At 34.4% G+C, this 24,356-nt stretch overlaps 1 protein-coding gene across 1 annotated transcript in view; it reads right to left on the reverse strand.

Annotated features, from left to right (window-relative positions):
- Positions 1–8,392: 8,392 nt before the first annotated feature.
- The window catches only part of LOC146998329 (uncharacterized), a 353,123-nt gene continuing 337,159 nt past the window's right edge, over positions 8,393–24,356 (reverse strand). Inside the window, exon 3 of the mRNA XM_085814077.1 lies at positions 8,393–9,993. Coding sequence (XP_085670203.1) covers positions 9,686–9,993 — 308 coding nt within the window. The 3' untranslated portion in view covers positions 8,393–9,685. The remainder of the gene's footprint in view (positions 9,994–24,356) is intronic.

Here is a 24,356-nt window from a genome sequence, read left to right on the forward strand (position 1 = left end):
AAAGTATAAATAAAATATTCGAAAATTAATAACCGTACTCACATATATTCCCGGTCATTTTTATGTAGTATAATAAAGGTGAATAAAAAAATAAACTTTAACCCTTCGTCGTCCGTAACGCGTTTATCGCGTTCAAGTGAAACTTACGCAGGGCGGCAGTAACGCGCTTCAAGCGTTCTTCTACATTTTAAAACTTTTAAAAGTTTAAAACGCTTTCTAAATGTTTACAGGTTTGTGTTTTTATTTTTGTTTATTCTAATACCTCCTAGAGGGCAGTACTAATCAGGCATTCTGTTTCTAATTGAATTTGCCCTGGGTTTCATGAATATTCGCGTCATTTTACATAAGATACAAGACAGTGAGAGACGACTACAACGTCTACTCAGCAGAAAATAAGAAAAAATGAGGTTGTGAACTGGAAAGACGAGAAGGATATACATTTGATGAGTACAGTCCATAATAACTCGATGATTGATGTTGGAACACGGAAAAGAACTGTAAAGCAACCAATAATTGTAAAAGATTACAACAACAAAATGGGAGGAGTGGACCGCCTGGATCAAATGTTATCAAATTATCCTGCTGTTAGAAATAAGCAGATATATTAGTATTTTTCCATTCTGCTTTATTTCCTTATAATTTTACGTAATATTCATTGACATTCATCCACTACGAAAGTTATGTATGGAAAGTTATGATGTACAGAGAACACAACATTACACGCTAAGAAAAACAGACGGCCGCTGGAGAGAAATTTTCGCGGACAGGAGAGGACGGCGAAGGGTTTATAAAAACATACCCGTCGAAGTGGCGTCGGTCAGCTAAGTTGTCTGGTAAACGACCTGATAGCTTACGACTTATATCACTTATTTTACAGCAATATCACAAGCAGTCCATGGATATTACCGTGACGAGGAACGTTGAATTGCGTTTGCCGTTGGTATGTTTCTTAGGAATTTCTTACGCGACATAATCCTAGAAAACCTTCGGCTCGTCGTTTAATGATACCATGCCCCAAAGGTACTATAACACTTGCTAACATCTATAACGTAACTATCCCCGAGTTACATTTGATTTAAAACAAAATGGAAAGGCAGGTTTCCCAATCTGCATTTTATTTTTAGATTATGTAAGGAAAACATTCAATGTAAGATTAATTTTTTGAGCATTTTAAGAATATGAATAAACCGAATGGATATTCGAAGTAAATAAATACTTTTTTTTTGTATCATTCACATACTTAATTGAACTTCAGAAGAAAGTCCCTCTAATAAGATAACGTTTAAACAAACTACATTTATTTGCTTGTCTCTGAATATCATTATTTTCACCTACTGAATATTTAAAAAATTCGTAAAAATTCCTATATTTTTTTTACTTGGCAGTCATTTAGGCTTTTCTTTGCGCGGCCAGACATCTCTCACAAAATTCGTCCCCCCTTTTTTTAACGTTTTGAAATCCTTCTTTAAATGCTTTTTTATTTCTCGACTGACTGATTAATTAAAATAGTTAATTAAAATAAGTATTTATACTCTAAAATGCCATAAACTTAAAAAGGTATTAACTTCAAAAAAAAAAAAAAACTTCCAATAATCCTTACTGAAATATTTTAATAATTTCCATGCTTTTCCTCAAAGTTCACACATTAAGCATAAAAAGGTATATAGCATTAACATAAAAAATTGTTAATTAAAATAAGAAAATAATTAGACTTAAAGGGGAAAAAGGCCCCGTTATTCCTCAAAATACTAGAAACCATGACTTAGCACATAGAGATATGAGTTATTTTATATCTACCAAGTCATTTATTTTATTTCGAACGTGGTACATAGATAGAAAATGTTATTGCATTTATACTTGAAATTGTTGTATTTTTCTGCGTAATACTATAACGCGAAAAAACATTTAAAGAGAAAAACTATGCCGGAAAAGTAAGAATACAGGTTCAGGTTCATTTGGGTATCTCGCTAATGGTAATACCATAAATAGGTATCTCGGTAATTTACCGAGATATCGCCAACCTAGCAACGGTTTTGGCGACTTATTTTAACGCCAAATTATTTTAACACTAGGCAACCTCTGGTCGACATTTTGATCGGGTTCCTGCATCATCGTAATAGACATTGTAATTGAATAAATGTAATTGATCACTATATTAACTCAAACCGTAATTCGACCCTCATATTAACTTCCAGTAATTTCGAGAAGCAGAAAGTCCTAGAAATGTCTCGAAACCCAGGTGAAAATTATATAAGGCCTGTGAAAGTAACTGCTTTCAGCTATTGTTGAGTAACTATGAGAGTAACTGCTTTCAGCTATTATTCTACGGTTAGATTTCTTTTTAGCTGCGCTTTGCATTGCTATGTGTTTAATGTCCATAGTAGTTTTAACTGTGACTACTAATTGCATTCTGTGTTATTGAGAAGAGTTATACGAGTATTTTTGCAATAAGATCCAGGTCTCTAAAGTGTTTCTTTTGATAAAATAAATGTTATTAATCTATCATCTGATCTGTGTGCATTCAATCTGTAATGAACCCGTACGCACGCAACAATGTTTAACTCCTTTTTTTTACGGATGATACTAGTTAGTGAATCAAGTTACATTTATAAGCACTCCTTTCTTGCTCCATGGAATAAGACCATCAGTATGTTTGAACTTTATTTTAATACATTTGATGTTATTATTAATCATTTGCAGCATTTATTGAACATGCTGAAGGTGAAAGTCATATACTTTGGGCTTTTCTTTTGTCATTAATGCATTCTGTCTTTCATATTATACAAAAAAGGGAGTAACGCCCAATCTTGATATGGTGTATGGCAACCGGGTGCTGTAGATCTAGACGCTAGCTCGAATCTCACAGAGCGCATGGATATTTGCAAATGTATAATGTTTATGATGTTTTTGTAACATGGGAGGCATTTGAATATTATCACACCAAAAGTCCTCTGAAAAATTTGGTGGAAGACCAAGTGACATAAGAAATCCTTGAATCTATTTTTTCGGAGATTCGCCTTCAAACGTGGGACAGAATGTATTCGTACTGTTACCCATAGAGCGCTAAGGGCATTTACGCTAACTTCTGCGCAATTCTTGTCTCTTGACGACGATAGAATTCATGGAATTTCATCTGATGTTACTCTCACATAGGTGATATAACTCACAACAGACACATACAAATATACTGAAGACAGTAATAGCATTAAAATTCATGAGTTCGTAAAACAGTTACTTAGTAGGCCCTAAAAGCCCATTTTTAAATAACTGTCATAGAGCATGAAACTTTCTAAGTAGTCACCAAATTTTAATGATCGTAACAAACCTCGAGCTTCTGAAACAACTGCTAATGGCATTAGGCTCCATTTTGTAAATTAGACCCGTTTACTTTATTAGGGAAAATATATTGATATCTTTCTTCTAATGCAAGGGTTCCCAAACAATTTTTTCCGCCTCTTCAAGTTATTTTGGGAAGAATTTGGAAGTGTGGTTTCGATTTTGGTTTTCTGAACGGAAATGGAATTGGGAATCTGCCACGTGTCAATTGTTATAAAATCTTGGAGTAAGTAGCAACGCATTGACGATGGTTATCTACATTATAAACTTGGAGAGACTTTAATACATAATTAGAAAGATGACACTCGAAGGAAAGGATTATAGACATACATTGCCGAAATTAACATAATCTTTATTGCTGGAACGAACTACTTATAGAGACTATATTTATCATTACACATGATCATCAGTCCAATACGCACGCAACAATTTTATATAGAATATCACATTTTAAATAACGGCGTAGTTAGCAGCAAAATAATGCACAGCAAAGTGAAACAACGTCCAAGAGGCAACAGAGCTACAAGCTAACTGAGCATTTATCCAATATGGCAATAGGCGTTTGTTGAAGTTAGAAAGTAATAAATAAATTTAAAATAAGTTTTCAATTCTCAGAGTTACGTCATGAGCGTTGCGCACACCAGGCATAATGGATTGATCTAGAAATGAAGCAATCTAGAGAATATTACGATTTTTAGAATAGAGAGGGAGAATTAGAGGGTTACAGTTAGTTTAAATTATAATTTTTATTTATATTTTTTTATATCACGTATTCCCCCCTTTCAAACAGGAAAAGGCTTGTCAAGAAAAACGGTTTTGAGAAGAAAGCATAGGTGTATTAGCGAAGCAAGAGAAAGAGTTTACCATACTTACACTGTATAAATCATGAGCAGGCATCCAAGGACAGAGCCTATACATATTACTCATGAGTATATGAGTACGTACTACCTGTACTCATTATTCATGATTTCTCTCAAATGTAAACTAGAAAATACTTACAAATCTAATTTAAAATTATTACAACAAAATATAATTTCTAAATAAAAGTTAATGACAGCAAATTGAATAAAATATAATTTTGAAAGTTTTTAAGCTCTGTTGTCAGAATAGTAGAAACATTTCCACTGAAAGGTTTTTCAAAATAAGCGTTCCACAGAATAGTTACACGAAATAGTTCTACCGAGTTCTTGACTGTCATTGAAATTTGAAATTATAATACAGAGAGTTTGTGAGTAATTGAATAAATTCTTCTGACTGAACCGAAATCAAAGCTGTTCTAAAGGAAAGAGACTTATCTGGTAAAAGAAACAGAAACACAAGAATTCGACCAGTCATAAACCTACCTGATTGATATTTTCACTCGTATAAATAACCTGAATGTATCTATGTGAGGGAAGATGTAAATACATTGACATGCTGCAAGAAGATAAATGATTTCAAAGAAAAGTTACTTTGATGTGGACAAGTTAGCAGAAGGAATATTTCTAATTTTTCATGACTCAAAGAAATGGTTGGTAACAATAAATCTTATTCCATGCGTATGTGAAGAATTTGTGGATCATTTGAAACTATTATCAAAGTCATTTAATGCGTATTTTTATAGGAGGAGAACTAAAATCCTCGCAAACACAAAATATACCATAATCTTTCAACCTAGATAATATCTAGGATCATAAAGAACTGAAGGAAGAACATGTAGAGCTCCTCACAAATCGTATTTCATAAATGCAGTTTGAAAGCAATACCTTAGAAGAGTACTGGTGTACGGCAGTGAATATGTTAACTTGGTGAAAAGTCATTGTTACGAAATGTGCAGCCGCGCTAAGACAGCTTTTCCGTAAGACGGTTCTGGGGGTTGCCAGAAAATTGAAAGAAAAGGGAGGGTTGCAAAATTTGGCTAGAAATCGCCCATTTGGCTACAAAATTGGCGATATGCCATAGATGGATGGAGAAACTTCTGGAACGAATTCTTACCCGCTTGGACCAAAACGTAATGTAAACTCTGCCCATACGCGGAATAGCAGTCCTCACTCTAGTGTCGAGTTGGACGTCGACTATACCGCAAGTTGGTATATCGAGATAGTGCATCGTTGAAGCTATCAAGTGCATCGCCAGTATTAGGAGAATCTCGAGAATGCGTAGGGTTCCAAGAACGATCGAACCGAGTCAAGAGCTGTACTCAGCTGCTTTGCTGTCTTCACCGTTATAGCCTGATATCTTGAAGGCTGTGTTGCTGATTGTTTCGGTGTATTTGTAATGAGTAATGTAGAAGTTTTTAGAAAATATTAAACGTGTTTTTGTAACTGTCTTGAGTGATACTAGTTAATGAATTGTGTTTTCAATTTTCATCAAGTGTTGCCGTCCAGTTACTCCAAAACCACAAACCCGTAAGAAATACAGCATCATTAACAGTGCACATCCTACTTACAATGGCATATTTATGCGAGTCTGGGTGGGATGCCCTTTTAAATCAAAGCAAAATTAAGATTTCACTTGGATGCGCAATAAGATATGCGAATTGCTATTTGCAATAAATTGCCCTTAAATTAAAATCTCTCATCCAATAAACAGGGAAAACGTCATCAATTACTTGGAAAAATTCATATAAAAGTTACCATTTCAAAATATTTTCTCATTTACACTTATTAATAAAATTTGATTATATAACTTTTATATATTCATTTTCATTTTTAGCCCAAAAGAGGTTATTACTCTCAAAATAAGATTTAAATCGAATCACTATAAATGCGTCATGTCACTTTTCACTCGAGTCGGCTGCCATTCGGCAAAATGCAAGATATTTAAAATTATTTTCTTATTTTTTAATCGGACTGGTTTAAATAATAGAAATGCATTTACTTCATGATCTATCTACCGTATTTTTCGCCGTGTAAGACGCACCGGCATATAAGAAGCACCCAATTTTAAAGGAGACAAATCTAGAAAAAAAAAGATTATGAACCAAATTCTGTAGTAAAATATTTTATATCAACTGTATAAAGTTAACAGCAGTTTAAGAAAACTTTTATATCAACCATGTAACATACTAAGAGCTATCTTTACTCTCATAAACAGTCATCAAACAGTGAAGGTAACAAAAATAAGGCTGTCATGTTTTTATTCTAACCCCAAGAATTCCTCTTCTTCGCTGCTATCAGAAATGAGAAAGGACAGATCCACGCAGTCATTGTCATCACTTTCTTCCTCACTGGTGTCAAATAAGACGTCGTCTTCTGTTCCATCCAAGGCATTACTAATGCCACACTTCTTGAATGATTTTACAACAATGTCTTTCTTTACGGTCATGGGTTAAAAGGTCATGGGACTTTTATATATTCATTTTCATTTTTAGCCCAAAAGAGGTTATTACTCTCAAAATAAGATTTAAATCGAATAACCCATGATTGTCCCATGACCTTTTAACCCATTCACACACTTGTGTGATAGTGGGCCTCTTCATCCGTCCAGTAGGAGTCAGATCATGGTTCCCAGCTGCCATCCAGGTGTTCCACTCCTCTCGCATCAGAACTTTGAACGGTTTGTTAATAGAAACGTCCAAGAGGTTGCAGCTGGCTGGTAAGGCCACCAGGAATCACAGCTTTTTGGGTCTTAACTTCCTTAAAGTTCTTTTTAGTAGTTTCTGTAATGTACGCTCTGAACTGGTCAAGCACCAACAAGGAAGATTTCTTCAGAAGCCCGCCAGGACGTTTGGACCACACTTTGTCAATCCACAGCCTCATGCCATTTTCGTCCATCCACCCTTTATCATGAACGTGCACGATGACTCCCCGTGGAATTGTTTCTTTTGGGAATGTTTTCCTTTTAAAGATCAACATTGGCGGCAGTTTGGTACCATCTGCACAGCAGGACAGCACAACCGAGTAGTGGGTTTTCTCATGCCCTGAGGTTTTTACGGTTATGCTTTTGCCTCCTTTGTTATCTACGGTTCTGTTAGATGGCACATCAAACTTTAGCGGGACTTCATCCATGTTCCCAATCTGGCTTATTTCAAAGTTATTCTTCTTCCTCGCATCAATAACAAACTTATGAAAAGACAGAATCTTTGATTCGTATTCCTTTGACATTTTTTGTGCAATTCTGGTTTTGGTGCGCATAGAAAGGCCAGATCTCTTCATAAATCTATAGCACCACGATAGTGATCCGGTGAAATCCTGAATGCCTTTCTCCACAGCAATGCGTTTGGCCTCATAGATTATCATTTTTGTTGAGACAGAAAGTCCATTTTGCCGGTGACGTGTGATCCTCTTCTTTACTTCTACCTCTAACTCTGGCCACTTTGCAGTTGGTCCACGCAAGGTGTGCTTGCTTTTATCCAACTTTTGGAGCTGATCCTCCTGTTTCCTCCACTCTCTTATCATTTTCTCAGTTGGAGGTGGCCCAAAGTGTCTCTCCGCTGCTCTGTTTCCATGCTCCTTAGCAAATTTTATTACTTCCAGCTTGAAAGCAACTTTATATGCCAGTCTCTTCTGCTTCGACATCTTGATGGGGTGGTATGAAATATGATATATTTCATTCAGATATACCATACTACATATATTACAGCTCACAGCTATCCGCGCCTCCGCTTGCTCCCGATTGCTCCCGCACTGCGGTTGACTGAGCGAAGAGACGCGTGCCTTCACCCGCTCCCGCGCTGGCTTACGAGACTCTAAAAAGTGCACAAAGCCAGCGCGGGAGCGAGCGAAGGCACGCGCCTCTTCGCTCAGCCAATCGCAGCGCGAGGCAGAGACCGTCTAAATACAGTGCGAGGCAGAGCGGGGCTTCCTGGTCTCAGACGGCGCCAAGAGGTGGAAGGGAACGGAGTTGCCGAGTATTCCTGCGGTACGGTATCTATGCAGAGGTGGAGGAGCAGCGGAGGGCCATGGTGGGCTTTTGTATTTGCCGTATAAGACGCAGGAACTTTTTTCACCCTGATTTTGGGGAGAAAAAGTGCGTCTTATACGGCGAAAAATACGGTAATTAAAAATATTCAACACATTCTTAGAAAGACATCATAAATTTTTTTATTATTTACTACATATTTTGTAAAATTTTAATGAAATTTTGAATAGTAGACTGATTTGATCTGAAAAAGAGAAGTGACAAATTCGTACGGCGGCGTAAGGCGTAGTCAAAAGGACATAAAAGGCGGGAATTCCATCCACACTTGCGAGAACGGGGTGAAAGCTAAATTTGCGCATGTGTGGATGTGTCTACAACTTTCCCGCGCTGTTCTCCTGCTCGATTCATTTCCCGCGTTCGCTCTGCTTGTTTTATGACAGCAAAATTTTCTGTAGAACGCTTTAGCTTCGCTCTGATAGGTCGACGCTTATCCCAAACTCGGCGTAAAATTGAAAACTTTGAACCCTATGCCACGAGCAGTAAACCAGATTTTGTGACGTAGCGCAGACTGGTTGCCTTGGCAACGGAACTCGGCTTTAACTACTTATACCCTTTACTCCCCCGTCTGAATGAAGCTTATAGTCGGCAGAACCAGGCACAGGGGTTCAACGCCTGCCCTGGCACCTTGGAGAGAGGGACGCATTTCTTATACGACACTGATCCTACTCTATGATTTTCTACCTGCCAGTCGCTCGGGCTGCCCGTCACAAAGGGACATTACCCAGCAAGTCCGGGGCGCTACCCGAGCTACTAGAGCCATCTGCTCTAGGACGTGCCAGGCCCAGAAGCCGGCTAATACGTGAACTTTCCGGGACCTCCAGAACCACTAGGTTCGTAATTTGTTTACCCCGTGGCCGAGACTGCCTAGTTACAGACCCTACGCAGTAGCTCTGTAGAGTTCTCTACGTTGACCGCCTCCCCGGGGTGACCTCAGATAAAGGCAATAATAAATAATAAATTTGCTAAAAATTCTAATCCCATTTTTTTTCTTCTCTTCCAATGGTGCCCGAAATAGGTTGATAAGTACTAGCACATTATTCCTTTGTATTGATAGAAGAAAAATATTGGATAGCCTTCTTTGCCGTCTTTAGGTATTAAGGAATTGTTGCGATGTAATGTGAATGAATTCGTTACAGGTCCTCTTTTTTAAACACAAAACTTATATTAAATAATTGCACGATACAAGTATAAACAAGAAAATGACATATAAAACTTATAGAAACGAGAACAGAACAAAAATTATGAAAAATAGACAGCATTCCAACTGCCTTGCGAATGTGCTCCTCTGAGTCTGACTGTTCAACTGAATTCAATGTTCTTTGGCACAGTTCCAAATGCGAAAGAGTCAGATTGAGTTGTTCTGTTCCGGTGCACCGGAACATACTCCCGCCCTATCAAGCATTAGTCCTGATATATGGGCAAAGGAGCTAATTTAAGAATGTTTCTTTTAAAAAATAGAGCTTTTATTTTTAACCGTGGCCACACGAACCAGTCCGTCTGCACCATGAAGTTTGACCACTTGTCCTAGTGGCGAAGAACTTGGAAGATGACCATCATCTAGTAATAGGACAAAGTCTTCAATTTTCATATTCGGCTGAAAGTCCTTCCATTTCTTTCTGGTTTGAAAAGAAGATAGATATGCTTTGGTCCATGATTTGCAGAACTCCTTCCGCATCTTTTGAAGGAGATCCCACCTATTCCGTATATTGGCAGGACTAATAAGAGATAGTTCAGGAGGGGATAGGATCACGTCTCCTGTAAAAAAATGTGAAGGAGTGAGAATATTAATGCAATCAATGTCAGTATTGTTTACACTACATAAAGGACGAGAATTTAAATGGCTTCTATCTGAGCCAATAGAGTTGTCAATTCTTCGAAAGTAAGTAGAGTTTCACCGATTACTCTTTTGCAGTGATATTTGGTTGATTTAATTGTGGAATCGCAAATGCCTCCGGAAATGAGGAGATGCTGGAGGTATAAAGTGCCATTCTATTGATGCTTGAGATAAATGATGAGCAATGGCTTCGTTCTTAGAAAGTGAATCCCACAATCGCTGTATTTCGCTGAGCTTTCGATTAGCCCCAACGAAGTTTGTTGCATTGTCGCTGTAAATGTGACTTGGAGCTCCTCGTCTAGCACTGAAGCAACGCAAAGCAGCTAAAAATGCATCAGCGGTTAAATCGCTGACTGCATCGATATGTAGTGCCTTAGTAGCGAGACAAATAAATAGAGCAATGTAACCCTTGGTTGATTTTGCTCCACGACCCTTGTTGAATTTGATTGAAATAGGACCGGCATAGTCCACTCCGCAGTTGAAGAAAGGCCTCTCGAGTGTTACACGATGCTTAAATAGATCACCCATAAGCTGGGATGCGCTGGATGCTTTAAATTTGAAGCATTTTATTAATGAGCTTTTTTCCACCTATGATCCAATATGATTGTTTGATAATGTGGGACAGTAATGACGCATCAGCATGTAAATAGGTCACATGCTTTTCTTTTACGATGAGCTCACTTATCTTGTGTTAAGCAGGTAGAATTACTGGGTGCTTTTGATTAAAGTAAACGCTCTCCCACCCGTAAAAGACTTTTCATCTATAAACGGATGGAGGGAGTGTAGCTGACTTTTCTTAGGCAACGATCTTTGATTTTTAATGCATTTTAAGTCTTCATTAAAATAATCTTTCTGAACCCACCGAATTATGATTATTTCTGCATTTCTACTTTCCGTGTAAGTGAGTGGAGAAAAAGAATCAGTTATAAGTGTTTGACATTTGTTATTGATTTTGCACTTATTGATGAATCTTAAACAATGTGCTAAAATGCGTATAATCTTAGAAAATGATGAATATTTTTCAAATAAATCACTATATAATTCACTTAATGAAAATATAGGATCAGATCTTTGTTTAGCTTTAATTAAATCCTTGATTTCTTTGGAAGCGGATTCCTCTTTCGGCCAGTGAGACTCCAAAAAAAGCCAACTTGGGCCATTCCACCACAAGTTGCAATTAGGAAGACATTTGGGATCAATACCACACGAAGCGATATCTGCAGGGTTCTCTTTGGAAGGGACATGCCTCTAGTATTTTGTTGGAAGTACTTCGATTATTTGAGACGTCCGGTTTGCTACAAAAGTCTTCCATTTACGGGGATGCGCGGAAAGCCAGGAAAGTACGACTTTGGAGTCAGTCCAAGCGTAAACATCAAACTTATATTTTTTGAGAGTGTTCATGACTGCACGATATAACTTTGAAAGCAACTGAGCACTGCATAGTTTCAATTTAGGAACAGATACTTGTTTGATAGGTGCGACTTTTGTTTTAGAGACTAAGAGAGAAACCTTTATTTCATTTCCGTGTATTTGTTTGCAATATATTGCAGCAGCGTAAGCAAGTGTTGAAGCGTCGCAAATGCCGTGCAAGACTTTGTGGAATAGGAGAATCCCAGTCCCCTTTCGTAAGCCAGAGCTTTTGATAAAAAGTTTTCAATACGATAGTACATGGTGAAATTAATCCTAATGGATCGAAAATGCTTGCCGATTGGGACAAAATGTGTCTTTTTGTCAGCGGTGCGGTGAGTGTAAGTGCGGATTTGAAAGTGAATGTGTCTGTTGAAGAGTTCCAAAAAAATCCAAAGACTTTCGTGCTTTCCTTATCATTAGGAATTCTTTCTAAATTAGTGTCCGGTGAACAATGTTCTTGAAATTCCGCAAAAAATGCATTTGAATTAGAATTCCACTTTCGTAGGTGGAAACCGTGCGTTTGTAAAATATTGGTAATTTCCTTACAAAGTGATATTGCATCACTATCGGTACTTGAACCCGATAGCTAATCCTCCATGTATACATCGTGTACTAAAGTATGAGAAACAGCAATATTTTGTGAATAATCTAGTGCAATTTGCTTAATGCACCTAGTGGCTAGGTAAGAAGCTGGAGCTAAACCATATGTTACGGTGTTTAACTTGTATGTGCGTAATTCTTCGTTAAGATTAAACCTCCAAAGAATTTATTGGTAGTTCCGATCCTTATCGGACACTAAAACTTGACGGTACATTATCTCTATATCAGCTGAAAAGACTATTTCCGGAAATCGAAAATTAAGTAAAATTTCGAAAATGTCTCGTTGCAATTTAGGACCAACAGCCTAGATTGAATTCAATGATTTACCTTTGGAAGTTTTACATGAAGCGTCGAAAACGATTCTTAATTTGGTAGTTGTACTAGATAGCTTGATCACTGCATGATGGGGAAGGAAATATTGCTCATTCTGAAATCTATTTAAAAAGTTTTGTGTGACCAATTCCATATGACCTAAATTTTCATATTCATGCATAAAATCCTTGTATTGGCTTTTTTGAATTACCTAATTCAGATTTAGATTTTAAAAATGGCAACTTCACAACAAAACCGACCATCTGAATAATTTGAGTAATTTTACTGAAAATGCGTTTCAACAAATTGTTCTTCAGGTGAGAATATAGTGTCAGTTGAATTTGGTACTTCTTCTAACTCCCAATTCGCTATCAATATTTATTTCATAAATATGCAAATTTGAAAGTGAATTTGATTTCGTTTGAGATTCCGGTAGTTTTCCGGATATGAGGAAACCAAAAACTGAGTTTTGAGCAATTAAACCCCTCTGAGAACAAGTTATTTGTCCAGAAAGTAAAATAGAAAACAAGTAGTCAGATCCTAGAATAATATCTATCTTATCCGGAATGTGAAAATATGGATCAGCTAACTTTACATTTTTTAAATGCGAAAAGTCTTTCTCATTTATTTTTTGGCTTGGAAGCGCAGCAGTTAGTTTATCTAATACAAATGCCTTAATTGGCATTCTCACTGATGTATTATGGATTGACATCAACTCAATTTCAACGCAACCTTTTGTAACTGCGACTTCTGACTCAGCTAAACCCTTGACAGGAAAAGGCGCATTTTTTCTTTTAAATCCCAATAAATTAATACAAGATTCAGATAATAATGTTGATTCGGAACCACTATCACAAAGCATTCTAATATAACGTTTTTGACTCATCGAATCAATTACATTTACATACGCATTCGGCAATAAGCCAAAAGTTGTTTGAACTCTATTATTTTGAATAACAGTTTCGTTTTTGTTTTCATTCGTAGACGCAATGTCTGGTATTTCATTCGCGGTTGGATTCTTTCTTTACTGTTCTGACTGAAAATTGCTCTCATAAAGAGACGCAGATGTGGAATAACTTTTTAATTGATTTTCACACGGAGTACTATGATGCAGTAACTGGCAATAATGACAACGATGTTGAGACATATATTCAGACTTTTTGTGCTGACTAGAAAGACAATTTAAAGAAAGATTATTTTTCCTAACAAATTGATTTCTTTCTTTGACAGTTAGTGCTTTAAATTTGGGGCATTTGAAAAGAAAATGATCTGATTACACATACATTTGATACTTTTGTTAACAGAAAATCTTTTAACACTAGGTTGAGTTTTTTCCCTTTCTTTTTCGTGGAAAATTTCTAAAGAGAAACATCTATCATTTATAAATTGAATAAACATTTAAAAAGTAGGAAATTCCACTTTCGCTGAAAACTCAGACCATTGCTTACATGTTTCGTTGTCAACCTTCTGTAATAAAATATAAATTAGCCAGACATCCCTTTCATTAGCTTTTGGATCAATAGATTTTAAACCTCTGATAATCTCATAAGATGTATCGGCAATTTTTCGCAAATTAATTGCGTTTGCATTGAACGCACCAGATTGATCCATGAAAGTTTTGATTAGTGATGTGACAATTTGTTTTTTCTTATCATACCTAGATAATAATTTTCCCCAGGTTTCCATATAACTATTTTCTGAAATGGGAATATGTTTAATAATAGAAGCCGATTCATCAGTTAATAAACCCTTTAGATATTGAAATTTTTGAATATTGCTTAAATTTTCATTGCTATGCACTAATGATACATACAAGTCCTTGAAGAACATCTAGTTGCTGTAATTACCATTGAAAGACTGCATATTTATTCTCGGTAATTTAAAATTATTAGCAGCATTTTCAGCACTATAAACTGGTATTTGACGTTCATTAACATGAGTAGTAACTTGCATATTAACAGTAACATTTAATTTCTCAAGTTCTTGTTGTAGTTTAGCTTTGGTTTCATAACTTTCCAGCGAAGTTCTGCGTCTGTCTTGTCAAAATCAGAATAAATGCTTTCAATTTTTTGAAGTTTATTCATCAAACCGTTTTTTTCGAATAATTGCTTTTCCTCATTAATGAAATTTGAAATTCTGGTAAGAGCAGCTTTCGCTCTACCTTTTGCAATCTTAACCTTGTCTTCCATTACGACGTAATGGTGCAATGAGGAAAACCAAAGTCAAACTTGTAATAAAGAAAAAAAAATACTTATCTTGCTTGGCGATTAATTACGTTTCTTATAATATAATATACGTGCTCATGTACTGCAAGAGAGACTGCATGAATTTAGTGAGTTCGCCAATGCATGATGAAAATTGATGAAAGCTAATGCGTGATTATCTAATGACAGATGAATTTAGTTAACGCGTGATGAAAGTCTCTATGATTAATTCTTCTCCCTAAATTTTGTTTTCCTTACAGATTACCTCTCACTAAGTACTACTGCGATGTTAAATTCCATTGACTGATAATGCTATCCGATTATCACTGCGCAGACTAATGGAAAGAATAAACAGCAGACACAGCAAAATATTTGCTGTAGTTTTCTATGCTATTGAGCTGTTGAGATTTTTCCTTTATGGCTCACCAACCGCCGAGTAATAAAATCGCTGAACAGTGGTAGTTCCGACCTGGGTTTCATTCCACGCAAACGGGATGTCTGCATGAACTTTTTTTTTTTTTTTTTTTTTTTTTTGTGTTTTTCCATGTGTAAAGTATATATGAGCCAGTTTTCCTTAAATAGTCCTAGACGAAGGCATCCTCACTTAGGAAGATAGCTTTAATTCTGTACTTCCTTGTGCGAAGTAAAAAGGAAGTATTGTAATCGCGAAAAGTTTCAGGCAGTATATTTCAACGAAAATATCCATTTTGACCGCTATCGAATGCAATTTAACGATGTTTTTGCGTGACATCTCTACGTAAGGACAGAATAAAAGACTCTTTTCCTCCAAAAAAATTATAAAATGCTTTAAAATGAATTCTGAAGAGAATTTTTGTGGCTTCTGTACGAACGTATGTACGTACGTGCGTACGTACGTACGTATCTCGCATAACTCAAAAACGAGTAGCCTCAGAACGTTGAAATTTTGTATATAGGACTGCTATAACATGTAGATGTGCACCTCGTATTTTGGTTGCAATCAGCCGCGCCAAACGTATATAAATATATTTATATATATATCTACTCTGTTACTAGGCTTAGTGATCTCAGTTTCTTTACTCTTATATGTTTGTAAATTGTACATTTTTTGCTTTAAAATTGAATGAATTATGTTGTTTTTAATCTTCCGGTTAAGGTTTTTATGCCCTTACTAAATCTGTGTGCAATATTTTTAGAATTATCAACAATTTTAAAGTTGTTTAATTGCCGCTAAGCCTTTTTTAATGGCGGCCATTCATGTTTACATTTGAAACAGGAGACTAGTGGATTTGTTGCCAATCTAGAGAAACTTAGCTTCGCAACAACAAAGATAACGCCTTCATTTATTATTTAAATCATGCTTAATCTTTTCTGAAATTTTTTCAAGGAAGTAAGCGTTTAAGATTTACTTCGTAATTTTTAATATAGATATTTTGAGTTTTTATGTATTTTTGCCTTCTCGCGAAGTGAGAACTGAATTAATTGAATGAGAAATACTCAATCTTCTGTGAAAAACTGTTTCTTTTTTGTTTTGTTTGTTTTTGTTTTGTTTTGTTTTCTTTTATAGATCATTCTAGCTTTATTATAGTATTTGAATAGAACATGTGGCAACGGTTAGATTATTCTGTTCTTTAAATGATATAAATTTTGTGCATTATGAGTTATAATATGACACTTTGCATCCTGTCCTCCGGACACACTCATGCATTTGCTATACCTGCCATGTACTTATTAATTCATGACAGCCGGTATACAGCTTGCTATCTGCAAGCTACACACGGCAATAGTGGGAAAAGGAAAGGAAAGTTATAATATGAACGAAATATAATACTGTTCTAGCGCCAGAATGTCGCTATGGTAAACAAATACTGAGTGAATTTTAAATAATGCATTTATTCTATTGTGGTTTATGCGCTGTCGGTGAAGTAGATTTAATTCAATCCAATAAGTTTAAATGAAATGCAAGAAAAAATGCATATAATTTAATATTCCGTACAAGGAAGTCATATGGTGTGTGCATCAGATTTTTTTTGACATATTCAACTAAACCAAACTAATTTCTGTTCTTGGTACTGCTGAATCATCACGTTCTGTGAATGAATCTGCAATTCATAATCAAAAGAACAGTAAATCAGTGAGTTGACAATCAACCGTAAAGAAAACGTTATTCTTACACTATTTAATTGCACGTTCCATTGAGAATTTTGAAGAACTCTACTATGTAAGAAACTGAATATAATAGGTAGCTGAAATTTTGATAAAAATAATATATTAGAAAGTGTAATATTATTTAATCTCTTTTTTTCTGAAGAAAAATCTAGTAAGATTATATATTTATATCTTTCGCAGTTATTTGAGCTTGAAAATGTAACCTGAAAAGACTTTACAACAAATGACTCAGATGTAAAATAGTTGCAAATTGTACTTAAATCGTATTTATTTCAGAGAATTTTTTTCAGATTCTTCAATATTATACATTTGGCTTTATTTAGTTTTAATTAATATAAAGTCGTAATTTACATTGCATAAACTTCATTGTGCAGTTACTTGTAAACGGTTTTAAATAATCTTTTTTCTTTCATCCTCATCAACATTTATCAGTGATTGTTAATACTAAATAAATAAATTTATGAAAAGAAAAGGAGATAATGTTAAAAATAACTAATTAATTAATTGGAAATTCAAAAGTTTCGTATTAGAATGCAAAATATTATGAATGCCATTATCCAAATCAAAATTGAAGGATCTAAAAATACTTTTTTAATGAGAACAAATTCATTACAGAAAAAAATATTTCTTTAAACATTAATATTGTACATTTAAACGAAAAAATGATTTTTTTGTGTAACTCAAAATAAACCTTTCTGTTTCTTAGGCAAACAATCAAATTTATTTAAGCATATTTCTATGATTTCTGGTGAGGTGTAAGTAACACGTAATCTCAGCTCCACTAAGAAAATTTAACTAAGTGCAAGAAATCGACTGACAGTTTAGAAATTACCCCAAAGGGAAGAAAGCAGCTTTATCGGAAATAATTAAAATAATAGAAGGGAACGAAATATAAATTAAGAAAAGGAACATTTGATATGAACCATAAAAGAATCACTACTAAATTTGTACCATTTTTTTCCACTACATGGAACTCTTGAACTCAATGATTAACAGCTGTATTTGTCTATTAAGATCATAAAATTAATAAGGCCCATTAAAGATATAAGAAGACAAAATGTTTTTAATTACAAGTTAATTTATACAAAATGGCAGAAATTTCATGATAGGTTAAAAGTGGTCATGTCGCTCAGAGTGTTCTTCCACCTGAGAAACGGTGAATTGAAGTCCTCTTGTGTTTAAGTTTAGTAGATGTTCAAAGCAAAACCTTCCAAGTTGCTTTCGTGGTAAATAGCACGATTAATTGCAGATATCTGTGAGTAGTTCAGAAAAACAGTAGATTATACTTGAGTTTTACCGGAAGAACTTCACTTGTTGGTTGGGTTTTCTCCTCCGGCTGGGCTGTTGTGTTTTTTTGTATAATATACAGAAATGAGAGATAAATTCAAACATCCGTATACCAAAATAAGAATACAGAGGATTTTTACACATTTCTGTGACGATTTTTCAAAGATTAATATATAAACAAACTTTAGAATTTTATTTTCTAATATGTTAAGTTTGATATCCCTTCTATTGAACTATCATGTTGTATCTTGATTTCCAAGATAAAAGTTCTTGTCTTAAAACATCAAGGTTGATATTATTCCACTCCTCCTTCACAATCTTCCAGAGTAAATCCAATGTTTCGGGACACCGCTTATAAAGAACTTATTTTAAAAGTCCAAATGCACACCAATCCATAGGAGACACATCAGGATACTTGGATGGGATACATTTAAAGAGAAAAGCTTCAATTCCAGTTTCATTTCGCAGTTTTTCAAAAAAACAGAGCAGTAGATTTAGAGGCATGGCTTGGAGCCTTCTCCTGATGGAACTTAACGAAGTGAAGATTGTTTGGATAAAGAGATGGTTTTTTGTCTTTAAAAAGAGATTTAAAAATGTCTTTCTAATACTAATAGGAATTCATTTTGACATTTTTTTCTACTTTCCTTATTTTAAGTTTTCCATTATATGAGAATCTAGTAATACCCATAATATCTTTAGAAACACGTTCCTTGTTTTTCCTGAACCAACATATTAAGTCTTAAAAAAGCTTAATAGAATATGAAAGCTTAATAGAATTTTAAATTTATATAGTTAATTAACGAAGGTAATTAATAAATTAAGCTTTTTTATAAAGTTTAACTGATAATTTTTCATGAAAAATACAATTTAAAATGCTTAGAAAAAGACAGATAAATAACAGAGGTTACTTCTATAAAAATTGCTTAATTAATGATTAAATTATTTTCTTTCACATTTGTTAATCTGATACTGTTTTAATGAAAATTGCATATTGTTTCCGTTTATTATTTTTTTTTCTTATTTTTTATTTAGAGTCGTTAAAATGTTCATGTAAGGCGTGCAGTTATTTTTTAGCTCGATTTGTTAGTTATGACGAAAGTCAGTTTCACGATATGTCACTATACGATTTGAAAAAACGCATGTATGCGGTGTTATCCTCATGCTATGATTTTTGTAGAAACTTTATTTTTTAATTCGGTATTTTCGACGACGATGTTTTTAAACTATGAAGTTTTTGAACCGTTTTATTTTTTCCACGATATTTTATAACTGCGATGTTTTCTCTTTGCGATGTTTTCTCCCACGATGTTTTCCACCACGGCGTTTTCTCCTTGCGTTGTTTTCTGCTCAATGTTTTAGGCTGCAAACTAGGATTCGTATAATATCAATCAGCAATTTCGTGAGGGCAAAGCTATAGTTAGTATTATCTTCAGATATAAATTCATATTCATGTTTGACCCCACTAGACACTTCCTGTTAACCTTAAACTGTTAAACCTACTATTATTATAAAGGCAATCAGAGTATTTATAGTTCTGTCAACCTCCTAAGTGCAATCCTCGGTAACACAGAGTCTACGTAGTAAGAAAGTAAAACCTATTTATTAACATGGCTAAATAATATTCAAAATATAACGGTTAAACAAAAGTTAAAGTTAATTTAAAATTAACCTCACGGTTAAACAAACGGTTAACGAAATTTAAAATTAACCGTTGACAAAAGCTAAAAATATAACACAAACGAAAATTACGCAGCTTGTGGGTTATCCAAAGCAAATACTCAATTGAATGTGTAATAAAATTTCACACATCCAAAACAAATCTTGGTTCGGCTTTAAATATTTACGAAGGTAAACCAGTTTTCCGAAGTTGATAAATTAAAATTCAACTTATAGGGAAACAAAATAGACTAATGCTCAGAAAGCGCTGTCAAACTCTTCTAGGAAATATCATGCTGCCGACATTAATGATTTTGATTTGTCATTCTTTAATATAAATTGTAGATCTTACAATAACTTCCGTTTTAAGAAATTACATTAAAGCTCAGACTAATTAAACTCCTCCATAACGAATTTTTTAAAGGTTTCCTATTTGAACGTAGATTTTACGAGGGGAACGACGACTATATAAAATCAATAAATTCTTTTAGAATAGAAACGGGAAATTAAATAAGAGTCTCAGAAAATGAAATATTTACCAATTTCTTTCTCCAATAATCGTATAAACGTAATTTGTTTCACTTTCTGTTATATTATTTTTCCCTCAAGAATATATGGTTGATTTTTTATATGTTATAATGTTATATTTGATTTGTCTCTGGAAGTGTACACTTGGTTTCATTTACGATTACAAATGAACTAGTTGCAATTATTGCTCAACATGTTAAGTTAATAGGAAACTTAGAATGATATTCTCTCAACACTGGAACAAGACTGCAAGGTACACATGGCTTATTTTCGGAATTAATTTATTGTTTACATGAAGCAATGAAATGACATTACCTGTCAAAGAAATAACAAAAAATGTTTAAAAGTCTGAATTTTATAGAGAATTTATTTAACAAAACCATTCAGATTAATTTTTCAACGGTTACCTTTTACTGTGTTGAATTTAAAGTAACAGATCTAAACATATTTAAAAAATATATTATGATACTTTAGGTATTTTGAAAATTCCAATTTTAGAAGAATTGAAACTTGAAGAAAGAAAATGAATGTCCAGGATAACGCTGTTCGTTTGAAAAAGAAAAGTGAACTAAAAATCTTAAAAAATTGAGAACGACTCTTATTTACTTCTGTAATTGACTCATAAAAATAGTCGCAAGAATATATTAAATTCGTCACATTGAATATTCTGAAACGCATTGATTAAACTGTTCAGGTGGGATACAGATCAAGAAAAATTCAAAATATAATCAAATCCAGTTACAAAATTATGTGCATGTTTTGTTATGTATAAAAATTTCATATTGCATGAATGGGAGAGTATACATAAATACAGTTGACATTTGCTCTTTCCACATTTTGTCATAAGGAAAATGAACATTATAACTAGTTTTTGTCGTAATGAGTATAGATTTTATATGAATTTTAATTCCTCATTATTTATGAAAGAGTTTTCACGAGTCGTTATAATGGAACGATCGCTACGGAGAGCAGTGGATAGTACCAGAAACGACTACTTAATTCTATTGTACATAGCTAAGCACATACACCTTTTCAACCACAGGTAAAAAAAGTACTTAGACAAGTGTCTCATTCCAGTATTCAAAACGTTTAATTCATGCCACGTGCATAAAACTTGCAATAATTGAATTAGTAAATTAGAGGATGTTGGTAAATGCTCTATAGAAGAAATACAGGATGTGATATTATCCTGGACAGACTAGTTCCAATTGCAAAGCAAACATTTTTTTTTAACCAATGGCGGGCCCTCAGCCGACTTAGGCTTGGCCACGACTAAGGCCAGAAATAGTGGTCATTTTATTATGGAAGCTCCTATAGGTGGGCCACTTTTGCCTCCCATGAAGGGACTGACAGTTACAACCATGCTTTATCCACTGGGCCCTTTGGTATCGCGGTCGGCTCCCTTAACCACTATACCGTCCTTGGGGCATAAAGCAAATATAATTGAAGCATATTTTCGATTATATGATGTGATGCCGCATTTGAATAAAGAGCTTTGAACAGGAAATTCAAATTTGAGCTTGAAATTCATTCAAGTTTCTTTAATCAAGACAAAATTGCTGTTCGTCTCCACGTTAGTTTCTTGATTTTTCGAGAGCTTACTCGTCGTTCTTACTAATTATGACGGTTCTACGGAATGAACGTTCTCAGTCATTCAACCTGTTGAAAACCATAACTCTATTATACATATAAAATAGGAAATTTACAAATGCTTCCAAGACGTGATGAGGCAGATGTATGTGATTCGAAGGTTACTTCGAAGATGACAAAGTATTTATCGTTACCCACTTCAAACAGAACTGCAATACAACATTTCTCTTTGAACGTTTTAAGAATAAAATTATAAATTTGAATATAATACTTCCATTTATTGCAAAAGAGTATCTTCATTCCAAATGCCTTATGAATATGGACTACGATACTTGTTTTCATATATAATGAATAAAAGAACTTCGGAAACATTCAAAAAGTTAAAGAAGCGAATGAATGCTAGAAAACTACTTTCAGAATCTCTCAGTTTAATTAAAACTTTTAGTAGATGTCTTACTGCTCAGATTTCAGCGCAGTAGTTCAATTAGAGAACTATAAAACACCTTTATAGCACAGCAGATTACTCTGGCAGAAAAACTGAACCAGGAGTGAATAAAAAGTTAGAATTTCAATATATTTACATTCCAGAATACAGATTTTATTTCTTCAAAAATTTTATTCTTTCTTAGATTTTCATTTCAAACGTAGCTATCATCTCTTTAATATAAAATAAAATATATTATTTGATTTTATATTTGTGATATTTTTTCTTAACCTACTAGGTACAGTAAGAAAAAATATCACAGCTACATTCTGTGAATTCCATCACTTGCAAGAAGAAGAAACAATACATGGGAGTGCAGCATTTATTTCCCAGAAATCATACATTGCGAAACTATGACGACATAATACAGAAACCAGTCATTCAATCTCTGAGATTCCTGGGCACTAGAAACGAACCCAATTCTCATAGGACATATTTCTGCGTGTTCGTATCTTCTCAAAAATAAAAATTATCATTCCCTGTGTCTGTACTTCTAAAGAAGACAATAAATTGAATATTGAGCTAATAAACGGAGGTAATTTTTATCCAATATTCGCTTAAATCTCAAACCATTTCCTTAGAGACAAGTCTGCTATTTATTCAGAGAGTAAAAGAAAATTTTTCCATTCACATCATGAAATCAACGGAATTACAAAAAGTGATTCTTACCATTAGAAAGTAATGTAAAATATGTTCAAGTAAATTGTGTTTTCACAAGGAGGACATATTCAAAGAATTTTATTGCTAGAACAATTCATGTTTTTCTTTAAAAATTGCACTATAAAAATCAACCGTATGCTTGATCGGAACTTTTTTTCTGTTGTCTCTCATGTGTACCAATAAGCAAAATCTAAAACTACCGGATTTCAATTGCAATCAAATGTATGTTCTCCAATTTCAAAAAATCGAAAAAGTGGCAATTTTACTGTTAAACTAACGTATTTGCCTAAATGTAACACAAACTCGTGTGTAAGACGAACCTACATTTTTTTAAAGAACTTCAAAAGAAAGGAACAGATAGCGTTTGTAAAACAATTCTTGGTATACGAACTTGATAGGCTAAACATATTCCACGATAAAGTAATTAATTTGTTTAAATATAAAGAAATTATGTAAAATATAACTTAATTTTTAGTTGCCTTATTGTTCACATAAAGCGATAAAATCTGTTAAATATCAAAAACACAACAAAGAAGTTGTAGGGTACTTTTAGGTAGCAAAAACTAATGAGCTGTAAAAAGACACTATGAGGAATTATTCTCAGATATTAACACAAGAGAAGAAGGGTGTAAAATAACCTTCATTCAACCACATACATTTAAAATGATGGCTCTACTTAGGCTTACATAAAGCCAACACTTTTGGCTTAACTTAAGCAGATAATGTTAAAATAAAATGTAATTAAATTAGCCTAACAGCTCACAAGATAATCTGACGCGCAGGAAGGCTCTGACGCGAAGAGCCGGTAGAAACAAGACTGGTTAGAAGCATTTAACACCACAGAGTAAAGTCGCTAGTAATTCAAAATAACAACGTGGCTTTCAAGCAGGTATAACACGCATTAAAATCACCCATACCAATATTAAACTATTGCTGAATTATTGCTCGAAGCGCGATGTTACAAGTTCATTTGAAATTACTGCCACAAAACGACACTTGAGAAGTGGTGACAAAGGAGAAGCGGGTAACCATGAGCTAATATGAAGAATACACTTCGTGGTGGTGTCAGCAGTGGCGGGAGCATCTAGACAGAACGCAGTGGTCACATGATTTTTAGGGTCCAATCCAGTGAGGCATAATGAGGTGGCAGGTTCATTGACTGGAGCGTGATCCTGAGTATTTGAGTTTCAGGGCAGCGAAGTGGCTTCGGGAGCCAATCTGAAGGATGGGCTAGGAATTCGTCTCCATTGGTTCTCACTAAAATAATCTTCCAAAACTTTCGGTAAAATAGCATTTCTTTCTCCCTCAATTTAAACTAGATTAGTGATTCGGATAGCAGAGAGACAAGACGCTCGATATTCTGCTCCTGTAGTTTTTGTCTTTCGCCTTTCGTTTGAGATTTTGA

This window comes from Stegodyphus dumicola, chromosome 3, assembly GCF_044657685.1.
Source record: "Stegodyphus dumicola isolate Sdum_Otavi_A_Nest chromosome 3, ASM4465768v1".
NCBI lineage: Eukaryota > Metazoa > Arthropoda > Arachnida > Araneae > Eresidae > Stegodyphus > Stegodyphus dumicola.